Source organism: Lutra lutra, chromosome 1 (genome assembly GCF_902655055.1).
Source record: "Lutra lutra chromosome 1, mLutLut1.2, whole genome shotgun sequence".
Taxonomy (NCBI): domain Eukaryota; kingdom Metazoa; phylum Chordata; class Mammalia; order Carnivora; family Mustelidae; genus Lutra; species Lutra lutra.
Window position 1 is genome coordinate 133766736 of NC_062278.1, and position 22733 is coordinate 133789468.

General features: G+C 36.2%; 1 protein-coding gene and 1 pseudogene across 5 annotated transcripts in view; one reads left to right on the forward strand and one right to left on the reverse strand.

The window, feature by feature from the left end:
• The window catches only part of ATP2C1 (ATPase secretory pathway Ca2+ transporting 1), a 179125-nt gene that overhangs the window by 80038 nt on the left and 76354 nt on the right, over positions 1-22733 (reverse strand). For all 5 annotated transcript variants that reach the window (XM_047737069.1, XM_047737072.1, XM_047737074.1 and 2 more), the window contains 5 exons: positions 13202-13312; positions 10770-10886; positions 7943-8032; positions 5872-5907; positions 2686-2747 (listed from right to left, as the gene is read on the reverse strand). In XM_047737069.1, coding sequence (XP_047593025.1) covers positions 2686-2747; positions 5872-5907; positions 7943-8032; positions 10770-10886; positions 13202-13312 — 416 coding nt within the window. The remainder of the gene's footprint in view (positions 1-2685; positions 2748-5871; positions 5908-7942; positions 8033-10769; positions 10887-13201; positions 13313-22733) is intronic.
• On the forward strand, positions 16235-18071 carry LOC125104557 (elongation factor 1-alpha 1-like; annotated as a pseudogene).

A 22733-nucleotide genomic window follows, 5' to 3' on the forward strand; every position in this document is an offset into this window, starting at 1 on the left:
GGGACCAAGCCCACATCAGGCTCTCTGCTCAGTGGGGAGCCTGTTTCCCACTCTCTCTCTCTGCCTGCCTCTCTGCCTACTTGTGATCTCTCTCTCTGTCAAATAAATAAATAAATAAAATTTAAAAAAAATATATATATATAAGCAAATCAAATCCAACAACACATTAAAAATACCATTCACAGCATGGAGGACAAGGGGAGATGGAGAAGGGGGTTGAGGGAAATTGGAAGGGGAGGTGAACCATGAGAGACTATGGACTCTGAAAAACGATCTGAGAATTTTGAAGGGGTAGGGGGTGGGAGGTTGGGGGCACCAGGTGGTGGGTATTGTAGAGGGCATGGATTGCATGGAGCACTGGGTGTGGTGCAAAAATAATGAATACTGTTATGCTGAAAAAATAAAAAATTAATTAAAAAAAAATAATAAAAAAAAAAATAAAAATACCATTCACCACAATCAAGTAGGATTTATTCCAGGAATGCAAGGGTAGTTCAATATTCCCAAAATCAACCAATATAATGCATCACATTAACAAGAGAAAGGATAAAAACTATATGATCATCTCAACAGATGTAGAAAAAGCATTTAACAAAGTACAACATCCATTCACGACAAAAACTCAACAAAGTAGGTTTAGAGGGAAATCTGTTGCATTTCTATGCACTAATAATGATGAAGCAGAAAGAGAAATTAAGAAAACAATCCCCATTTAAAATTGCACCAAAAAGAATGAAATACCCTGGAAAAAACTTAACCACAGAGGTGAAAGACATATACCCAAAAACTATAAAACACTGATAAAAGAAACTGAAGATGACACAAACAAATGGGAAGACAGACACATAGATCAATGGGACAGAACAGAGAGCCCAGAAATAAATCTATGCTTATGTGGTCAATTAACCTACCACAAAAGAGGCAAGAACATACGATGGGGGAAAAGACAGTCTCTTTGGGGCGCCTGGGTGGCTCAGTCATTAGGAATCTGCCTTTGGCTCAGGTCATTATCCCAGGGTCTTGGGATCGAGCCCTACATCAGGCTCCCTGCTCAGCAGGAAGTCTGCTTCTTCCTCTCTCAGTCCCCCTACTTGTGCTCCCTCTCTCACTGTGTCTCTGTCAAATAAATAAAATATTTAAAAAGAAAAAAAATTCTCTTCAATAAGTGGTATTGGGAAAACTAGACAGCTACATGCAAAAGAATGAAACTAAACCACTTTCTTTCACCACACGCAAAAATAAACTCAAAATTAAGACCTAAATGTAAGGCCTGAAACTATAAAACACCTAGAAGAAAACACAGGCAGTAATTTCCTTGACATCAGCCACAGAAACATTCTTCCAGACATGAACTCTCAGGCAAGGCAAACAAAAGCAAAAATTAACTGTTGGGACTACATGAAAATAAAAAGCTTGTGCACAGCAAAAGAAATCACAACAACAAGAAGAAGATCAAGCAACCTAATGAATGGAGAAGACATATGCAAAAAATATATCCAATAAGGGGTTAATATCCAAAAGATATAAAAAGTCCTACAACTTGATCACACACACACACACACACACACACACACCCCACAACAAATAATCTGTCTAAAAATGGGCAGAGGACATGAATAGACAGTTTTCTAAGAAAGGCACACAGATGGCCAACAGACACATGAAAAGATGTTCAATATCACAAATCATCAGGGAATGTATATCAAAACCACAATAAGATATCACTTTACATCCATCAGAATGGCTACAATCTAAAAGACAAGAAACAGCAAGTGTTGGTGAGGATGTGAAGAAGGAACCTTCATGCACTGTTTGGTGGAATGTAAACTGGTACAGCCACTGTGGAAAACAGTATGGACATTCCTCAAAAAACCAAAAATAGAATTACCATATGATCCAGTAAATGAAAACATAATTCAAACAGATATATGCATCCCTGAGTTTATTGCAGCATTACTTTCAATAGCCAAGATATGGAAGCAACCCAAGTCTCCATCCATAGATGGATAAAGAAGATGTGGTGTGTATGTACACACACACACACACAGGAATATTACTCAGCCATAATAAAGAATGAGATTTCACCATTTGCAACAACACAGATGGACCTAAAGGGCATAATATTAAGTGAAATAATTCAGACAGAGGAAGACAAATACCATATGACTTTACTCATATATGGAATTTAAGAAGCAAAACAAATGAGCAAAGAAGAAAGTGACAAACAGGGCGCCTGGGTGGCTCAGTGGGTTAAGCCGCTGCCTTCGGCTCAGGTCATGACTCTCAGGGTCCTGGGATCGAGGCCCGCATCGGGCTCTCTGCTCGGCAGGGAGCCTGCTTCCCTCTCTCTCTCTCTGCCTGCCTCTCCATCTACTTGTGATCTCTCTCTGTCAAATAAATAATAAAATAAAATCTTAAAAAAAAAAAAAAAGAAAGTGACAAACAAACAAAAAAAGATTTTAAATACTGAGAACAATCTGGTGGCTACCTGAGGGAAGATAGGTGAGGGTACAGGTAAAATAGATAAAGCAGATTAAGAGTATACTTACAGTGATGAGTACTAAGTCATGTATAAACTGCTGAATAATTGTATTATACACCTGAAACTAATATAACACTGTATACTAGTTATACTTCAATTAAGAAAAAAAAGTAGAAACCCATAATCAGAAACAAGGATCATACCAATGGCATTCTGGCGGCATAAGCTTACTCAGTTCTTCAAGAGATTTTTCTGAACGATATTCCTATTTATTAAAAAAAAAAAAATAGCAGAACATAATAAGAGAAAACGTTTATAAAGAAACGCAAATACATATCTTCCTATGTACATATTCCATGTTAGACTTAATAATAATCTCTTTTAAAAAAAATTTGCCCCAGTTCTTATCTTTTCCTTTACTTGTGTTTATATTCCTAATAAATAAAAGTGTATCCCTTATTAAATAATGTCAAATTATAGTGGCTAAACAATTCTGACAATTAAATATTCCCAATTTTATATGTTAATATTCAATGTGAAATCTAAGGTCAGTTTATTTATAAGAAAATGAAGGACACTCATTAGTGTGTCCAAAGAGTATATAATTTTCAATCATTAAAAGTTAAAATAATTGAGCCTCATGATTAAGATAATTTTACTTTTAGTATTTAATGACCAAAGAAGTCAAAGACAATTAACTGCTAGCAAATCTGCTTTGAGGATTTAAGCACATGCTTACTACAAAGGTTTATGGAGTAGGTTTGCTTAGAAAGAACCTCTGTTAAATAAGAGTAAGTTGTGGCTGGCACTCCTTTCACAGACACCTTTCCCACCACCCTGAACTATCCAAAAGCGGACATTCTCAGGAGCCCTAAGTCTGTGATGCTCCAGCCCTTCTCTATGCAGACAGTCAAAGCTGAGGGTCAAAGACATCTTTCATCTCACCATACTACTCAGTCCACGTTTCCATGGGCAGTCTTGCCTCACATAACATCACCGCTATTTTTGTCTCACGTTTGCACTAATTACACCAATCTTTTGATCTAAGTTTAGAAAGGGAGAAGGGTGAGTAGTGGGATTTAAAGTTGGGGAGTGTTTTGAAATGACTGCAGTGCCAGTACTATTCAAAATTTCACCTCCGTCACAAACTTTTTGAAATACCAAATGCAAAGCTGTGTAAGAGTAACTTAGAATTAAATCAGCTCTTACTTAGGCAAGAGGAACAAATGTGAGAGTAAGGCAAATCTATAATATGAAAATTCTAAGACATCCCTCCCCAACCATAACTTGGATATTAAAGAATTTGCAAGTTTTACTCAAAAACTCCACAGAAGTCCAGAAAACACTCACCAAGATCTAGATCCTAGTAATAAATGACATAGAAGTTGCCCAATCTTTACCTCCCTTTTCAGCCTTCTTAGGCTTCACTCCCCTCAACTACAGAGATACTTCTGTATCAAAATCATGTTTTAACAAGTCACTAAAAACCTGACAGTCATCTCTAGTGAATGCTTAAAAGTTATATTTTAAGTTTATTGTAAGGTGGCATAAATGTATGATGATGTAAAACAATTAGCTATTTTCATGGCTGTGGGGGGATAAAATGGGGTGAGAAATGGAGATTTGAAAGAAAAGGAAAAAAGGGCAGACATAAATATAAAAGTATACAAGCACTCTCCTCCTAGAACCCAGATAAAAACCTAAATATTAAAGATAAATCACTGATAATTTCAGAGTTTTGGTATTTTATGACAAAGTACTATATTAAATTTAAGTGGCAGCAAAATCGGATCTTTTTAGAGAGGGTTTTTAATTGCAGTTTTAAGAATATTTTGTTGGTTTCAAGGCAAATTTGGGTAAAGGGCTCATGTATGTATAAGAAACCAGACCTACCAATCTGAAACTGCATTTTTCATAAATGTTTCAATTCTTTCTGGAGTTTTCCATCAACTAAACCTATGACAGAGATATTTAGCAGATGGTTTCCTGCCATTACCTTCAGTGTATTAACATGGGATCTTTGTGGAAAAATCCCACACTATGTTAAAATCAAAATTCTGTAGGATTTTTTGAGGTAGGTACTCTATATATACCAACAGAACAAGCAAAATTCCTATTATCCATTGTGATAATATCGTAGGAATCCCTCTGAAGAAAGTCACTCAGTATTTCTTAAGCATCATTAAAGATGCAACAGGGTTCCAGTTACTGGTTGAGTGGGTAGCAATCACTTGCATGTCTGAATGAAGAGCTGCCTTCAATTATGACCTGGAAGGTCCATCTGGAAGGACCTCTACTAGACTAACTAGCTCCACCTGCCCCATGGCAACTTTTGTCTTTTCTAAGCAAGAAGATTCCCTGGAAACAGAATCTCTGCCAGTCTACTGATGGAGCTCACAAACTTGCTGCTGATAACCTGATTACAAGGAACTTTTCTACAGTGGGTTACTGTAAACTAGTAACTTAATCAATTAGAGATTGCCTAGAAAACCTGAATAATGACAAGAAATACCCAAGGAATTAACCACAGACATGAGAATAACCATAATCACTTAAAATACAGTCTTAAGAGGCAAAACAACATGAACCTGAGTATCATATATAACATTTTTCCCTAAACTAGAATAGTCTTTTTTTTTTTTTTTTAGATTTTATTTTTGAGTAATCTCTATACCCAATGTAGGGCTCAAATCATAACCCCAAGATCCAGAGTCACACACTCCAGCAGCAATTGAGCCAGCGAGGTGCCCCAATCCTTCTATTCTTATTAACTATGCTTTAAAACTTTTAAGCTAATAAAATGAAACCTGCCAACATTGTTCTAAAATACAAAGTTATCAGATATTAAATAAACAAAACTAAGCCTACGTTTTTATACATGCCTACACTTATGATAAAAACCCTGCCATTACCTCCACATTATTCACATTTCATTTTTAAAAGGGGTTCTTCGTCATTTTTATTTACTATTTCAATGTCTATGCTGAATTAGAAGTTTGATCCACATCAGAACATTCTTTCTGTGTAGGAAATGAGGAATTTAAACCTGGCCCAATTTTTTAAGTGGAAAAATTTTTTAAACCTGTTGCTGGACTTTATTTCTATTACTGTGCTTTTTGTTTCCAATCTGCTTCAGTTACCTTTAATTTCATCAAATAAAAAACTACATTTTCTTCATGCTACTATCTAAATTGAAGCAATCAAGTTAGTTCCACTAAGGTCCCTGGAGAACTGAGTTTCTGAAATCATTTCAAAAACAAAGAATGAATTGCTCTGACCAGTATCACCAACTCCCAATAACCACAAATTTTCCCATAAGCCACCTTAATTTTTTTTAGTAATTAACTAAAATACCACTTTCATGCTGACAAAAGAGGCCACCTACTCACCTGAACAAAGGCAACCGTGACAACGATAAGTATTGCCTAAACAAAACAAAGAAACAACCTTTTAAAGCAGACACCGAAACTTCAGAAATAATCATGTTTTATTTTTCTAACTTTATCTACAGTCCCCAGGTACCAGACACTAAGCACTGATATCAACTCGGGAAGAAATCACAACTCTGTTTTAGAGAGAACACAGACATCCAACAGCAGTTTAACTCCCCTAGGACAACTTCTCAAATTTGATCTCAAGATCCCCTTCCGCTCTAACAAACTGAGGACCAGCTTTTATGTGGGATATAACCTATTGATATTTAACCATAATTTAATACTTTTTCAAATGCTCAGTTTTAATTGCTCTTTATTAATTCATCTAAAAAGTAATAAAACCATTGCAAATGTTAACACATACATTTTTTATGAAAAATACACTTGCCAAATAAAAAAACTTGTGAGAAAAGTGCAAGCATTTTCGATTTTTCTTTTATGTTTGCCTTAATACAAAGTTAGATTTTCACACTTGCTTCGGCATTTAATCTATTGTTCTATGTTGATTAGGTTAAAGTATAGGTAGAAAACCTAATCTCATAGAGATAATATTGGAAAAGGAAGGAAGAAGTAGTTTAAAAATTTTTCAGATTGTGGATATTCTTCTTAGCTACTACACCAAAATTAGAAAAGTGTTAGTTACTCAGAGTAATTTGCAATGAAGAATCGAAACTGTATCAATGAACTTTTTAAAATCTATTATAGTAAAATCCACTGATCTATTTTCAATTTGAATGGACCTTGGTCACTGAAAACATTGTTAACATCTTACACTGGTCATCTAGAAAATACTGATTTACTTGGTTTTTCAAATCTTTCAAGTGTTGACACATTTCTTATTAGTAAAAAAAAAAAAATTCATTGAAATACTACTGATCTCTTTAATAAAAAATATAGTAAAATACTGGGAAGCTATTTAACACGTAGTAATTCATAAATATTTTGCAAAATTCTAAGTATCACTTGAAAGCTTGAATTTTATCAATGGCATAAATGCTGTTTGTTTTTCTTGAGGCGATAATTTCATCTCACTCACTTCCTTAAAAAATAGTACCTCAGTTATCCAAGTCTTAAAAACCAAGTTTGTCTATCATTCATTCTTTCTAGTTAAAGCTTAGTTCAGCTAACCTTAATTGCCCTGCCTTGAAACAACCACTGTACCTCAATATACGCTAAGTCCTTTATGCATATTTCCCATTTTACTACACAGAATATTCAAAAGGTATGTACTCAACTGTCAAGATTTAATGAAATTAATTTTTACTGCTTTATGAAAAACACCCCTGAGAGAATCAATAAAAGAAAACAATGACCACTAGTATAGTTTGGTGCCATTATTTTGACTTGAGTCAACAGTTTTACCTGCCATTGTTTTTGCACCACTGATGCAAATATCCAAAGTAAAAAAAAGTTTTAGTATTACAAAAATAGTTTTGACCTTACATGCTCCCTGAAAAGGTCTTAGAGACAACCTGGGAGTCCACAAACAAGAGCTCAAGAACTACACCTCTATATTTCTACTGTGTTCTTAAGCATAAAGATATTTGCTTTAATCAATGCTTGTACTTTTTATAAATTTTTTATACTACGATAAAACAGAGGGAAAAAAAGAAGAGGAAACTTTCAATGAAAGCTAGAACAGCTTAGCCAGAAAGAATAAAATCTTACATAGTAAATAGAGTGTTCACTGTTAAGTAACATTTTTAATTTCATAATCATCAGGCTTCAGTTCACAATTAGTAAAACATTCTCAACAGAAAGTAAACTAAATTGAAATTTTAACCAGAAATATGTTACAAAATATTTCGTATCTGTAAAATTATATGGTTGTTAAATAATTCTCATGAGTGCTAATCACAGACCCTTGAACATTACTTGAGATTACTACAACAAAATACAGAATTCAGATATTAACAAAAAACCTGAAGAAACATTATGCACTTCTCAATTCATTTTCCAAAATAAAAGCCAATCCTAATTCTAAATGATTATCCAATAGTTTAAAAATAGACGTATTTTTTCTTACCACAGTGATACTGACAGCATCATCAAACTGATGCATTAAAACACTGATGACTGCAGAAGCCAGAAGCAGCATAATAAGGGGATTTTTAAACTGAAAGTGAAAACAAACAGCAATTCAACAGTTTTGTATGAATGGTAGTTGTGCTCCATCACAACAAAAACTTAAAAAAAAAAAAAAACTACTGACATGATTAGAAAATTAGGAGTCTAAGTTTGAGAGTTTATCTCTCTTCAATTAACCAAAAAAGTATTTATACTTAACTACATTTAAGTCATCATTTCATAAGTTCCTTTTCAGAAGAAAATTAAAATATCAATACTTAAAACTAAGAATTTACCAATTCCTTATGATATGCGTGTATTTTGGGTATATTAATAAATATAGCTGTTCTGAATTTCTACTGAGTCTAGAATAAGTGGAAAATGATTTTTAAGATAAAGATTTTGGTTAACACTGGATACACCTAAATTATGAAATCCAAACATTCCTATACTTAATAAATTAGCACAGATTACAATTCTGTGGTTGATCCACATGCCCCAGGAATAATCCCCTTCATCAGCTAAAAGCCAACAATAAGATCCACTCAACAGAGGCCAAAGATTTTCCAAATGCTGGTTTCCCTAATATCTATCTGGCAGAACCACTAGTAGCTAAAGAAATAGAACCACACCACCAACCCAACCAGGCAGCACTTAAATGACCAAGCACCAGAGCCACCCTAAATCCTTTCCGTTACTCCTTAAGCATCAGACCTCTGTTGCCAGAACCTCTTCCTCTGATGAAGTGGTGCCAATCACTATTAAAGGTGCAAAGTAACTAGGCTACAAAGAATTCATCCCACCAGAGAGCCCCAGCCCCTAGATATCACAGCAGCGAGGTTAGATGCCATCACCTCCCATTCCCTTTATGACTCCATTCCCTGGCACAGTGGTTCTGACCCAGTTTCACATCAGAATCATGTGAAGAACTTCTAACAAGTGCCTAGGATCACACCAGACCAATTAAATCAGAATCTCTGGGCAGAGGGCCCAGGCTTCAGCATTTTTTAAGTGTTCCCAAGTGATTCTAACACCTAGACGATTGAAAATCACTACTCTGGCAAACTAAAACTACAACTGCAATATGGTTCAGGGTTGAGGAACCCCACACACCTGTGTGAATCAGAGTATTTGGGTTTAAATCCAGCTCCTGTCACTTAGATATGACCCAAGTGGCTCATTTGGTAAAATACTACCTTATACCAAGACTATGGTAAAGAGGAACTAAGAATGTATATTTAAAACACTGTGTAAACCATGAAACTCTCTTCAAATGTTAGCTTTTATCATCATAATTTGAGGACAATACCCATCGGCTTTTTTATTATAACCTCTGAAATAGCTACGCCATGGTAGCAAGCACACTACTTGATTAATGGCAGGCTCCAGGCAAATGTTTGCAAAGCAACAAATTCAGTGTTCATAGAGAAACAGAGAGTCACCCAGTGCTTTATGATTAACAACTGATATTTGCTGTTAATTGCTGTTTGTGCTTAACTGTATTACACTACTTCTGTTTCATTCCCATAGCAATTCCAAGATGCAGGTAGTTAAGCTTTGAAACAGGAATAAGAAAGTAAAACATTAAATTATACTACCTAGTAATAAGTCCAATCATTGTGGTTTATAAATTCAGAATGAACTTCTGAAGTTTTAGGTATGGAAATGTGGTAAATGTGAGAATACAAACATGCATACAAAAAATACTCTACAAACATATGACAGACATATACACACACACGTGAGATTCTTTTAATCTCTAAAAATATAGTTTTTCCACTTTAGACAAACTCATCTGCAAAATTAAGACTGATAAATTTGGGCCCATTAACATGACCTTTAGAAAAGCCACACATAGGTTAAAGCCTCTGCCTTCAGCTCAGGTCGTGATCCCAGGGTCGTGGGATCGAGCCCCGCATCGGGCTCTCTGCTCAGCAGGGAGCCTGCTTCCACCTCTCTCTCTCTGCCTGCCTCTCAGCCTACTTGTGATCTCTCTCTGTCAAAAAAATAAAAATCTTTAAAAAAAAAAAAAAAAAAGAAAGAAAGAAAGAAAAGCCACACATAGATTTCTTAAAAAAAAAAAAAAAAGTTTGTACTTAGTAGGCATTAAAGGTTTTCTTTACTAAAAAGAACTTGTTAAAAAATAAATAAATAAGTAAAAATAAAAAGAACTTGTTTGGCAAACTAACCCTACGAGGTGAAACTGGCCACAGGATTCTTAGAACTTTTCACACTAACATATTTGTTATCAAGATAAAAGAAAATCCTACAATAAGTCTTTCTGAAAAGATTAGGATATTGACAAAATATAATTAAAAATAGCTATTGTTTATTGATAGCTTACAACCTCCTAAAATTATTATCCTCATGTTATAGATAAGACTAAATGGATAATAAAGATCATACAGCTAGTAAGAAATAAAGACAGAATTTGTACCAGGCAGTCTGGATTCAAACTACCTTATTTTTACTACATTTTCTAAGCTGGCCATATTACTTAAAAAAATATTAGCATTCCTTATAATAAAACAAGTGTAAAGGAAACTACTGTTCAAGTATCACTCCATGTTATACAATCATAAAGATTTGCACACTAAAAATTATAGAAGTTCCAACTTAACAGCAGACCCTAACAGAAAAAATGTAGGTAAAAAACATTTTTACATATTATTTCCTTTCTCTACAAAAAAAAAAAAAAAGAAAGAAAACTTCACAATAAATAAACAACTACACTAACAAAAATACATGTAAATTACACAGCAGAGGAGGAAATAAAAATATCTCACCTGAGAAATATACTTCTTCCATAGTGGCTCATCTTCACTGATATCAAACTCATTCCAGCCATGGAAGGCTCGCCTATGACTTACTTCACATTTGTTTAGACCATTCTGAAGATCAGCCTATTAGATTTTACATATAAAAGTTACTGAAAATGTTAGCAGAGGACAAAAGAAGAAAAACACAAGGGTACATATTTATGTTCATATTTATAAGAAATTACACAATAGTCAAAACTAACTAGTTGAAACAAAAAAAAGCATTATCAGTTGTTGCTTGGGACCAGGAGCAAAATCTACTTAGAAAGATTTACTGCAGAGGGACCTGAGGGAACTTCTAAGAGTGATTAAAGTGCTCCATATCTTAATTCTGGCAGTGGTTAACATTTGCCAAAATGCAAACTATTCTGTTAATATGGGTACATTATATTTCACGTAAATTATACCCTGACAAAAAAAATTTATTGATGTATAGGTAACATACATTATTATATTAGCAATTTTTAAGTGTGAGCAATAAGGTACAGTTTAATAAATCAAAAGCTTAGGATTTTCTCTGGGAAAAGAGAAATAATAAAAACCAGCCACATGACTTATAGAAAGCAAAATATGGTACATTTTAATTAGTTTTGTTTGCTTTCATTGTTTTATTTTCTAAAACTAGTTTCTCCAAAAGAACATTCTGCCTTTCTTGTTCTCTGAGCCTATCAAAACCCTCAGATTGGTATTACTTTTTACTCTTGGACTGTATAATTACTTTAAGCAGATAATATGTGGTTCCTAAATTACTGAAAATAATTATGTTCTATGAACACCACCTACATTCTTCAATCACTGCAATACTGTGTTTTATAAGAAATATATATGATATATGGTCATTCAGATAACTAAAACATATTTCTCATTTGTATCTGGTCTTCCCTCCAGGGTTGTGGGCTCACAGTTCTTAAACCCTTGTAATTTCCTGGGATGATGACAATAAAGGCATCTTTCATTGTGTTAATGAAGGTGACTTTTAGACCCCACCCAAGAACAGCAGCTGGCAGACAGGAGGACCAACCATATGATCACAGGGTTTAGTCCTAGCACCCCACCACTATTCTCCCTCACCTCTGAGGAGGAAAGAGATAGGATGGAGGCTGAATCAGCCAAAGGCCAATGACTCAGTCAATCATGACTAAGCAATGAAGCCTCCCCAAAAGAACTGGGTTTGGAGAGCTTCCAGGTTGGTGAGCACATGGAGACTGGGGAGAATGGTATACCTCCAGAAGGCATGGAAGCTCCAGGCCCTTTCCCCATGGCAGACCTATGTAACTTTTCATCTGGCTGTTGATTTGTATCCTTTACCATATCCTTTTAATAAATTGGTAAACATAAGTGTTTCCTTGAGCTCTGTGAGCCACTCTAGAAAATTAAATGAACCTAAGGAGGAACCTCTAATCTGTAGTGGGTACGCCAGAAGCACAGACAACAGCATGGGGCCTATGACTGACTTCTGAAGTCAGGAGTAAGGGGCAGTCTTCTAGGGCTGAACTCTTAACCTATGGAATCTGATGCTATCTCTGGGTAGATACTGTTAAAATTGAGTTAAATTACTGAGTGTCCAAGAATTGCTTGGTGTTATGTGTGGTAGAACCGCCCCCGACCCTGCGCCTTGCCACCAACCATGTTGGAATTGAGTCTGGGAAACTTAGAAGAGTCATTGTCGCTCATGATTTATTATCATAACTATCATTTAAGAATGAAATTACCTGCATCCCTAAAATAATCAGTTTCTTTGGCCAAAAGCTTTATGATAAAGTTTGGTAACAGTCTCGCAACACTTAAAACACTTAAAAATATAAATGGCTTTAAAACAACATAAATACTACAACCAAAAAACCCTCAAAAAACAGATATCCAACGTTTTTAATGCCATCAAATAAAATATATGAATTCTGAAAGAAAAATAAAAAACAGTATTCATGTTACATTAGATTGTGCTTTTTAAAACCAGTAAGAAATTAAATTACATAAGCAATTAAAGTTTACTTGCAGTCCCTATCTTGTACTCACCTTTTACTCTACTTTAGAAAACACTTAAAAAAAAATAAACACCTAACTCCACTTGTGCTAATAAATTGATTATTTTATTAATCCAACTAATCCTTACACAGCATTAATAGTTCCTGGCAATGCTAATGACCAAGAGCTGCAGGTAAACACTAGCCACATGCAACCATTTAAATTTCAATGAATAAAAATTAAATTAAATTTAGTTCCTTATCTAAATATCCACACTTCAAGTCCTCAGTAGCCATATTTTACTACTGGCTACTGTACTGAACAGTGCAGAACACCACACTATGTCATCAAAGGAAATTCTATTGGATTGCATTTACCTATAGTCTAAATGACTGATTTACTATCTATTCCCTTCCTCCCCACCAACCACTTACTTGGAGAATGCTTGCAACTTCACTGACTGGTAATTCACTTGCTTTTTTTGATGTCAATACAGGAATCATTGTCTCATTTTCACCATTAGGAATTTTTTGAAAACGTGCAACCTAGCAAATAAAACCAAAGGAAAAATATTTGAATATACCAAAAAACTGGAATGCAGTCTAGAATAAATGAAAATCCAAATGTTCACAGAAACTTAGTGTCCAGTTAGAAAGCGAACATTTTTAGAGAAATAATTATCTAGTCCTAATAAGATAATTTTCTACTATGAGCTATTTCTCCAGAAAGCACATCTCAAAAATTAAGCCACCAGTACCAGCTAGGACACAACATTTTTAATTTCCACATTAAATTTTTTAAAAAGCTATTTCTACAGCAATGCAATGAGTAAAAAGTGAAACAGATGTCCTGTCTAGCAGATCCTGAGAATTACATGTAGTCCTAATCCTCCAAACTCATTATGTTTAACAGGAAAGACAGAGAACAGCTAAGCTTTCTCCATTTTAACCTCCTGTTGGTCAGCCTGTTTCTTAATTGTCCAAAAAACAACTGGCTACTCTACGTAAGCACCAGGACAGCAAGTCAGATTTAAAAACCCATTCCCCAACCAGCAGGAAAACAAAGAGCAGAAGAGACACACAAGCAGAGGATGCAGAGTTAGGGCAGGGGCTCTGAACAGAGTAAATCACAGAATTGGTGGTAACCATGGTATCTACTCAATGCAGCTTCATAAGAAGTATCTACAGAAAAGTGTTTATTTATTAACACACTTCCAGAAATAAATCCCCGATCCAGACTTGTCTTGGGTCCTAAGCTAACAGCTTCTTTATAGACAAAAAGTTTTGAGAAAGTGAGACAAAATCTCCCCACAGAAACTTTAGCAAAGAAAACATTTCAGTTGCTACACATCCACTGATTAAAATACTGAAACTGAAGTGATCCTCTTACTGCCAAGACAAGGTCTTTAAGCATGCAGAGGGAATGTTTTCCCAACCTTGGCTCATCAGCATTTTTTAGGATAAAATACTTCCCTAAAATTTTTTTGACACAACACTTCTTTAAGACAACAAATGAGATTGATCAAAGAAGAATAACTTAAGTTTCTATTATTATAAGACAATAAGAGACCTGCATGCTGTCCTTAGAGGTCTGTGTACATAAAAAAATCTTCACATTTACTCCAAAAAATAGTAAATACCTGTGGGGAAAAAAGTACTCCCTCATGTAACTGAGTTCTGGGACAATCAAATACATACATGTTTTCTAATCTCATTTATTTAAAAGGCATTCCTGAATGTTTAAGTACTTTAAAGCAAAAGGAAATATTCTTCTACTTTTAATGAGAAGATACTAATAACTAAAAATTTTGAGGAAATTGGAAATAGATTACCTTTCTCTCATACAAAACAGAGTCTTGAAATTATTTAAAGCATATTTTTACATAATTTGAGAAATTCAAAACCTTAAAGAAAATACTGGAAATCTCATAAAAGTTGCACACTTGTTTTAGAGCCATTGAATGTCCTTATTTCAAACCTACAGAACAAAGTAGGATGGGAAAGATTTCATTTTACCATCCCTAAATTAAACACTGGAGTAAACCCTGCAAAAAACAATGAGAACTAAACCAGTGAGACATGGTTATTTTATCTTGTGAGATCTTAAAGCAAAATTAAGAAGGAACAAATATATTTACATTACTTCAAGTGACAATGAGATTAATAAAATCTTTTATTTCTAAGATTCCTGTACCTCAGTTTCTTCACATACAAACTGGGATAATAGTGCCAAAAGCTGTGTGAAGATCACATCCATTAATAAAGCACCTGACCCACTAGTACTAAGGGCTGAAATAGCTATTTTTCTCAAAAAAGTATTTAACATTTACATGTATATTCACCAGTACAATTAACTCAATACAGAACTAAATTACCAATCGAGGTGCGTAAAGTTAGATTTGCAATAATCTTCCTATTAAAATGTATTTTTTTTTATTTATTTATTTGACAGAGAGAGGGGGGAAGCAGGCTCCCCACCAAGCGGAGAGCCCAATGCGGGAATCGATCCCAGGACCGGAGCATGAACCGAGCAGAAGGCAAAGGCTTAACCCACTGAGCCACCCAGGCGCCCCTCTAATAAAATGTATTTTTCAAGGCGCCTGGGTGGCTCAATCGGTTAAGTGGCTGCCTCCAGCTTGGGTCATGATCCCAAGGTCCTGGGGTCCAGCCCCCAGTTGGGCTCTCTGCTCAGTGGGGAGTCTGGTTCTTCCTCTGCCTCTCTTCCCCCTGCCACTCCCCACGTGTGCACATTATATCTCCTTTTCAAATAAATATTTTAAAAATTAAAATAAAATGTACTTTTCTATCATTGATATAATGAAAATTACTATCTCAAGTACCCAATATGCAGTACAAGAGCCTTTCTCATAAAATCTTTGTAAAGTAATCATTTGGTAGTTGTTATAAAAGACAGGGACTATGTTGGAATACACTCTCCATAAAATCCTTAATGAGCATTCCATGGCCCAAAAGAGCTAAAAAATCTCAACAGAAGAAAGTAAGACCGTTTCACTTAATAATGGGTAAGACACTGGAGGGACATGATGATTTCTCTCTAAATATATGAAAAGCTACTATGTGAAAAAAGGAAACAACAAAACCAAAGGGTAAGTTTCTAGCCAACCAACTTTTGGAGTTCGAATGAAGAGCACTAGATGTATTCTGGCAAAGGCTAGACAGCCATGTGATAAGGACAGATTTCACTGAAAGGACTGCTGTCAATAGGGGAAGGCTACAGCACAAATTTCTTGGCCAAGGGCAGCAATCTCAACTATATTTATGCTTACTAGATTCTATTTCAACCTAAAATTAAGGAAATTATTGAATTTTAATCCTGTTTTCTTTTCAAGCAAATGTTGTATTTAGTAGTTCAAAAGGATCATTATCTCTATGGCTTATAAGAGTAATTTGTTCAGCTTTTTCGCAACACATTTGCCACCTGAACACAGGTGTCGTGAAAACCACCACTCAACCTAAACCAGAATGGGATAGGAAAAGACTCATATCAACATCATCGTCATCAGACACATAGATTCAGGTAAGTCTACCACTACTGGTCATCTGATCTACAAATGCAGTGGGATCAACAAGAGAACTATCGAAAAATTAGAGAAGGAGAATGCTGAGATGGGAAAAAAGACTCCTTCAAGATTGCCTGGGTCTTGGATAAACTGAAAGCTGAATGTGAACATGGTATCACCACTGATATCTCCCTGTGGAAATTCGAGATCAGCAAGTATTATGTGACCATCATGGATGCTCCAGGACACAGACTTTATCAAAAACATGATTACAGGGCGCCTGGGTGGCTCAGTGGGTTAAGCCGCTGCCTTCGGCTCAGGTCATGATCTCAGAGTCCTGGGATCGAGCCCCACATCGGGCTCTCTGCTCAGCAGGGAGCCTGCTTCCTCCTCTCTCTCTGCCTGCCTCTCTGCCTGCTTGTGATCTCTCTGTCAAATAAATAAATAAAAAATCTTTAAAAAAAAAAAAAAAACATGATTACAGGCACATCTCAGGCTGACTATGCTGTCCTGATTGTTGCTGCTGGTGTTGAATTGGAAGCAGGTATCTCCAAGAACAGGCAGACCCGTGAGCATGCGCCTCTGGCTTACATGCTGGTTGTAAAACAACTAATTGTTGGTGTTAACAAAATGGGATTCCACTGAGCTGCCCTATAGCCAGAAGAGATACAAGGAAATTGTTAAGGAAGTGAGCACACCTACATTAAGAAAATTGGCTACAACCCCAACACAGTAGTAGCATTTGTGCCAATTTCTGGTTGGAGTGGTGACAGCATGCTGGAGCCAAGTGCTAACATGCCTTGGTTCAAGGGATGAAAAGTCACCTGTAAAGATGGGAATGCCAATGGAACCACACTGCTTGAAGCTCTGGATTGCATTCTGCCACCAACTCGTCCAACTGGCAAGTCCTTGCGTCTACCTCTCCAGGATGTCTACAAAATTGGTGGTATTGGTACTGTGGGCCAAGAGGAGACTGGTGTTCTTAAACCTGGCATGGTGATCACCTTTGCTCCAGTCAATGCTACAACTGAAGTCAAGTCTGTTGAAATGCACCATGAAGCTTTGAGTTAGGCTCTTCCTGGGGACAATGTGGGCTTCAATGTCAAGATTTATCTGTCAAAGATTTCGTCATGGCAATGTGGCTGGTGACAGCAAAAATGACCCACCAATGGAAGCAGCTGACTTCACAGCTCAGGTGATTATCCTGAACCATCCAGGCCAAATTAGTGCTGGATATGCACCTGTGCTGGATTGTCACACAGCTCACATTGCTTGCAAGTTTGCTGAGCTGAAGGAAAAGATAGATTATCGTTCAGGAAAAAAGCTGGAAGATGGTCCCAATTTCTTAAAATCTGGTGACGCTGCCATTGTTGATATGGTTCCTGGCAAGCCTATGTGTGTTGAGAGCTTCTCTGACTATCCTCTTCTGGGCCATTTTGCTGTTCCTGACATGAGACAGACAGTTGCTGTGGGTGTCATCAAAGCAGTGGACAAGAAGTCAGCTGGAGCTGGCAAGGTCACCAAGTCTGCCCAGAAAGCTCAGAAGGTTAAACAAATATTATCCCCAATACCTGCCACCCCAGTCTTAACCAGCGGTGGAAGAGCGGTCTCAGAACTGTTTATGTCAATTGACCATTTAAGTTTAATAGTAAAAGGCTGGTTAATGATAACAATGCATCATAAAACCTTCAGAAGGAAAGGAGAATGTTTTGTGGACCATTTGGTTTTTTTGTGTGTGTGGCAGTTTTAAGTTATTAGTTTTTAAAATCAGTACTTTTTAATGGGCACAATTGACCAAAAATCTGTCACAGAATTTTGAGACCCATTAAAACAAAAGTTTTATGAGAAAAAAAAAAGAGTAATTTGTTCACTCCTTTACTCTTTCAACAAACACATTTATTGAGAATCTGACTCTGCAGTGGGTCCTTAGTATCAACAATGAGCAAAAAACATCCTGAAGGGGAGGAGGGAGAAGGAAGGGGACAAATGTTATCAAAGAATAGCACTAATGGAAAACTGCAAATGATCACTACAATGAAGGAGAAGTCCATGGGCAATGAGACCTTACACAGAGATTGCAATCAGGACAGGAAGTTTTCATGAGAAGTGATGCTTATAGAACTGAAAGACAAGCTGCCGCCTATGGGAAGGGATGAAGAAGGGAGGGAACTGAGTATGCAAAGTTCCCAGGAAAGGAGGAAGCATGGCAAAATGAAGTACTAAAGATTGAAGTACTAAAAGAAAGCCAGCATTTATTCACTTTCATCTCATCTTTAGACACATAATCAATGCTTATTATACGCTAGGCATTGTTGTTGGAACTGACCCAAAGGTAAGAAGAAAATGAAAACTAGCCTCATGTACATACACAGGAAACAAAAGACTACAAATAATGCACTATACAATAAATGCTCCAGAAAACAATTTAAAAAGGAAGGGTAAGTAAGGGAGGAATTGTTTTGACTTATATGGGGAGAGAGGGGGCAGGGAGGACCTCTCCAATAAGGTGGCATCTGGGCATGGATACCTGAAAAAAAGCAAAGGAATCAGCCATTAGATTTCTAGGTAGAAATGTCCAGGAGGTAGAAAGGTATGTGTACATACAAGAGAGGCCTAGGTTAGAGATGAGTGGGGGTAAGTCATTAGCACATAAATGGTATTAAAACTGAGAATAAACCACACCAGCACAGAAGAAAGGGAAGAGGTCTATGGCATGACCCTAGGGCCTTCTCCCAAAATAGCAATCAGAGATGAGCAGTAACCAAGAGAAGAGACCAAGAAGCAGCAACTAGTAAGGTAAAAGGAGCACCAAAAGAGAAGTCAAGTGCAACAAGTATTTCAAAGACGGTGTAAATGGCTAGGTCAAATGTTAGTGAAAAATTAAGATGAGGAATGAGAACTGACCACTGAACTTGGCAACACAGAGGTAAAGAGAGTGGTTTCAATAAAGTGGTGGTGAACAAAAATCAGACAGGAGTGAATTCACAGAAAACAGCAGGGGACAAGGTAGAGACTGCATGGACAGATAATCCTTTCCAGTTCTGCTGTAAAAAAGAGCAGAGAAAGGGGATTATTATAACCAGAATGGAGTATAGGTTTCAAGAACTGGGTTGTTTTTGTTTTTATTTTAGTGAAAAAAATAACAGCATGTTTATATGCTAATGAGAATGATTTGATAGAGGAAAAACTAGTAATTCAGGAGAGAGATGGGACAACTGATAAAGTGATGCTCTTGACTAAATGAGAGGGGATGAAATCTGACATATTTGTAGAAGGATTGGCCTTAGATCAAGGAATAGACAGTTCATCCACAGTTACTGATGGGAAGGCAGAGTAACACAAGAAGAATGCAGGCATGCTGGTAGCCGTGGTAGAAGAAACATAGGGAAATACTCTTCTGGGAGTTATATGGATTGAAAAAATCAGGACATACAAAGCAAAAAAAAGGCTAAAGAAGTAGGTGGGGGATTTTACACGGCCCTATGGGTCATATTATGGAATTTCTTTCTTAATCCTAAGGGCAAATGGAAAGCCTTGCCATGTGGTCTTCAAAGTAAATAAATAAAAGACATAAGTTGGAAAATTTAAAAAACACAGAATAGGAGTGGTGAAAACAAACCAGTTTGGACACTATTACATACATCTAAATAAGAGATAAATGTAGCTTGGACAAGGGTGGTGGGGTGCAGGAACAGATGTAGAGGTAAAAATAACAGTACATGATGATGAACTACATACATATATCAAAGAATTATACTAGATTTCTAACTTGTCTTACATGCTAAACACTAATGCTACTCACCATGGTAAAGAATATGGGTTTTTTTTTTTTTTTTTAACAAATGGTGCTGTGACAACTAGATATTCACACAAAAAAGCATCACGATGGACCCTTCCCTCACACCATATATACAGATTAACTCAAAATGGATCAAAGACCTAAATATAAGAGCTCAAACTATTAAACTCTTAAAAAAGACACTTTGGGCTTAAATCTTGACCATGGTCTCCTAAATATGGCACCAAAAGTACAAGAAACAATAAAAGACTGAACATTATCAAAATTGAAAAGTTCCATGCTGCAAAGGACACCATTAAGAAAGTGAAAAAGACAAACCACAGAATGAGATAAAATATTTGCAAGTCATTTATCTAATACCTACTCATATCTAATACCTTATCTAATATCTAATACCTTATCTAATACCTAAAATATATAAATTCTCACAATTCAATAATAAGAAGACACAATCTAATTTTAAAATGAAAAAAAAGATCTGAATATATTTCTACAAAGAAGATATACAAATGACCAGTAAGCACATGAGAAGGTCTTCCATCCTTAGTCATGAGGAAAATACACATCAAAACCACAATGAGATAGCACTTCACATCCACTAGGATGACTAAGGTAAAAAAGACAGATAATAACAAGTGTTGGAGAACATACAAAGAAACTGGAACTTTCATATATTGCTGGCAGAGTTGTTAAAAGGTACAGCTGTTATGGAAAAGTTTGGCAGCTACTATATATATATACATATATATATATAATTATGCTATTATACAAACATCATATTGTCTGGCTAAATGAGGACTGTGTTTTCAGCTTGAAAATTTCTAAGTTATTTAATAACGCTTTGATTTTGACAACAATAAATAGGCAAATCACATAAATTTAGTTGAAGGTAAATCATCTTGACAGGCAATGCTATGTCCTTTGTGTGTTACCACAAAAGTTCAATGTCCATGATTCCAAGTTTTAGACACTAGGTATTATTTGCTTATCTCTGCCTCATCCTAAAAATATCCTGGGCTTAACTATATCTTAATCTCTGCATAGTTGTTTTACATTTGTTTCAAATAACGGCATTTATTAGATCTACACCTTGATGATTTAACTCATGAAACCAATAAGCACTTACTAAATACACCACACACACAACTACAGTCCATAGTCTATACCTTGCAGAGCTGAATAATTCAGTTGAAGAGTCACGTCATACCAGAACATACACATTAAGAGTTACCATACAGCAGTCAAATCATGACAATGCAAGTAAATGAGTCTAAAAATTCAGGAGAGGGAGACTGTTACAGCCCTCAGAATTCTGGGGAACTTCCCTGAAGTAAGCCATTAAAAATGGATAGCAGGGAATGGCTAACATCTGCCAAGGAAGCATTTTTTTTTTTTAAAGATTTTATTTACTTATTTGACAGATTGAGATCACAAGTAGGCAGAGAGGCAGGCAGAGAGAGAGAGGAGGAAGCAGGCTCCCCGCTGAGCAGAGAGCCTGATGCAGGGCTGGATCCCAGGAATCATGACCAGAGCAGAAGGCAGAGGCCAAGGAAGCATTTTAAACAAGAGATGAACACTGGTAAAAGTCAGAGCAATAGAAATCTAATCTGTATGTGACTAGGCCGATCAGACTAGGATGAAGTGTTTTACTATACACTTCTACTTCCATTAAATGACCCAGATCTATCCGGGTACTAAGACAAGCTAGAGAGTTTTTAAGTGGATATATTTTAAAACTCCAGAAAATTTAACTTTGGGACATATCAAATAATTCAGTTAAATATAGATCCTATATGCATCAGGCCCCATCACAGACCAACTGAACCCAAATTTGCATTTTAACAAGATAAGCTGGTGATTCACTTATATGTTGAGTCCAAGCACTGTTATACATCAGTTCCCAATTCTGATAAAAATTAGAATTATACAGGGATTGCTATGGATTGAACTGCCCCCACAGAATATATATGTTGAAGTCCTAACCCCCAGTTTAACAGGACTGAGATATGGGGCTTCTGTGAAATAATTAGATCATGAGGGTATAAGCCCTCATGATGTTATAAGACACCAGAGAGTTCATGTATGTGACTCCTCTCCCTCTCTTCCTCTCCCCATCCCTTCTCCCCAGCCTCGGGCTGTGAGAAATTAATGTCTGTTATCTAAGCCTCCCAGCTACAGTAGCCAGAGCAGACTAAGACAGGGCCTTTTTTCATTTTAGTCCAAGTGTCCAGGCACTATCTTTAAAGAGTGTGAATCATTAGGTCTGGGATGGAGAGACCAAAACATCAAATTTTGTTTAGGTTGGTTTTTTGCTTTGTTTTGGGTTTTTTTTTTTTGTTGGTGGTGGTTGTTTTTTGTTTTTGTTTTTGTTTTTTTTTTTTGAGAGAGAGAGCGCACGAGCACACAAGCTGAGTGACAGAGGCAGAAGGAGAGAGAGAATCTTAAGCAGGCTCCATGCTCAGCACAGGGCCCAACACAGGGCTTGGTCTCATGACCCTGATTGAGCTCATAACCTAAGCTAAATCAAGAATGGATACTGATACTTAACCAAATGAGCCACCCAAGTGCCCCCAAAACATTTATTTTTAAAAGCTTCCCAGGGTAGGTCTAATGCACAAAGTTGATTATCACTGGCCTAGAAGATGAG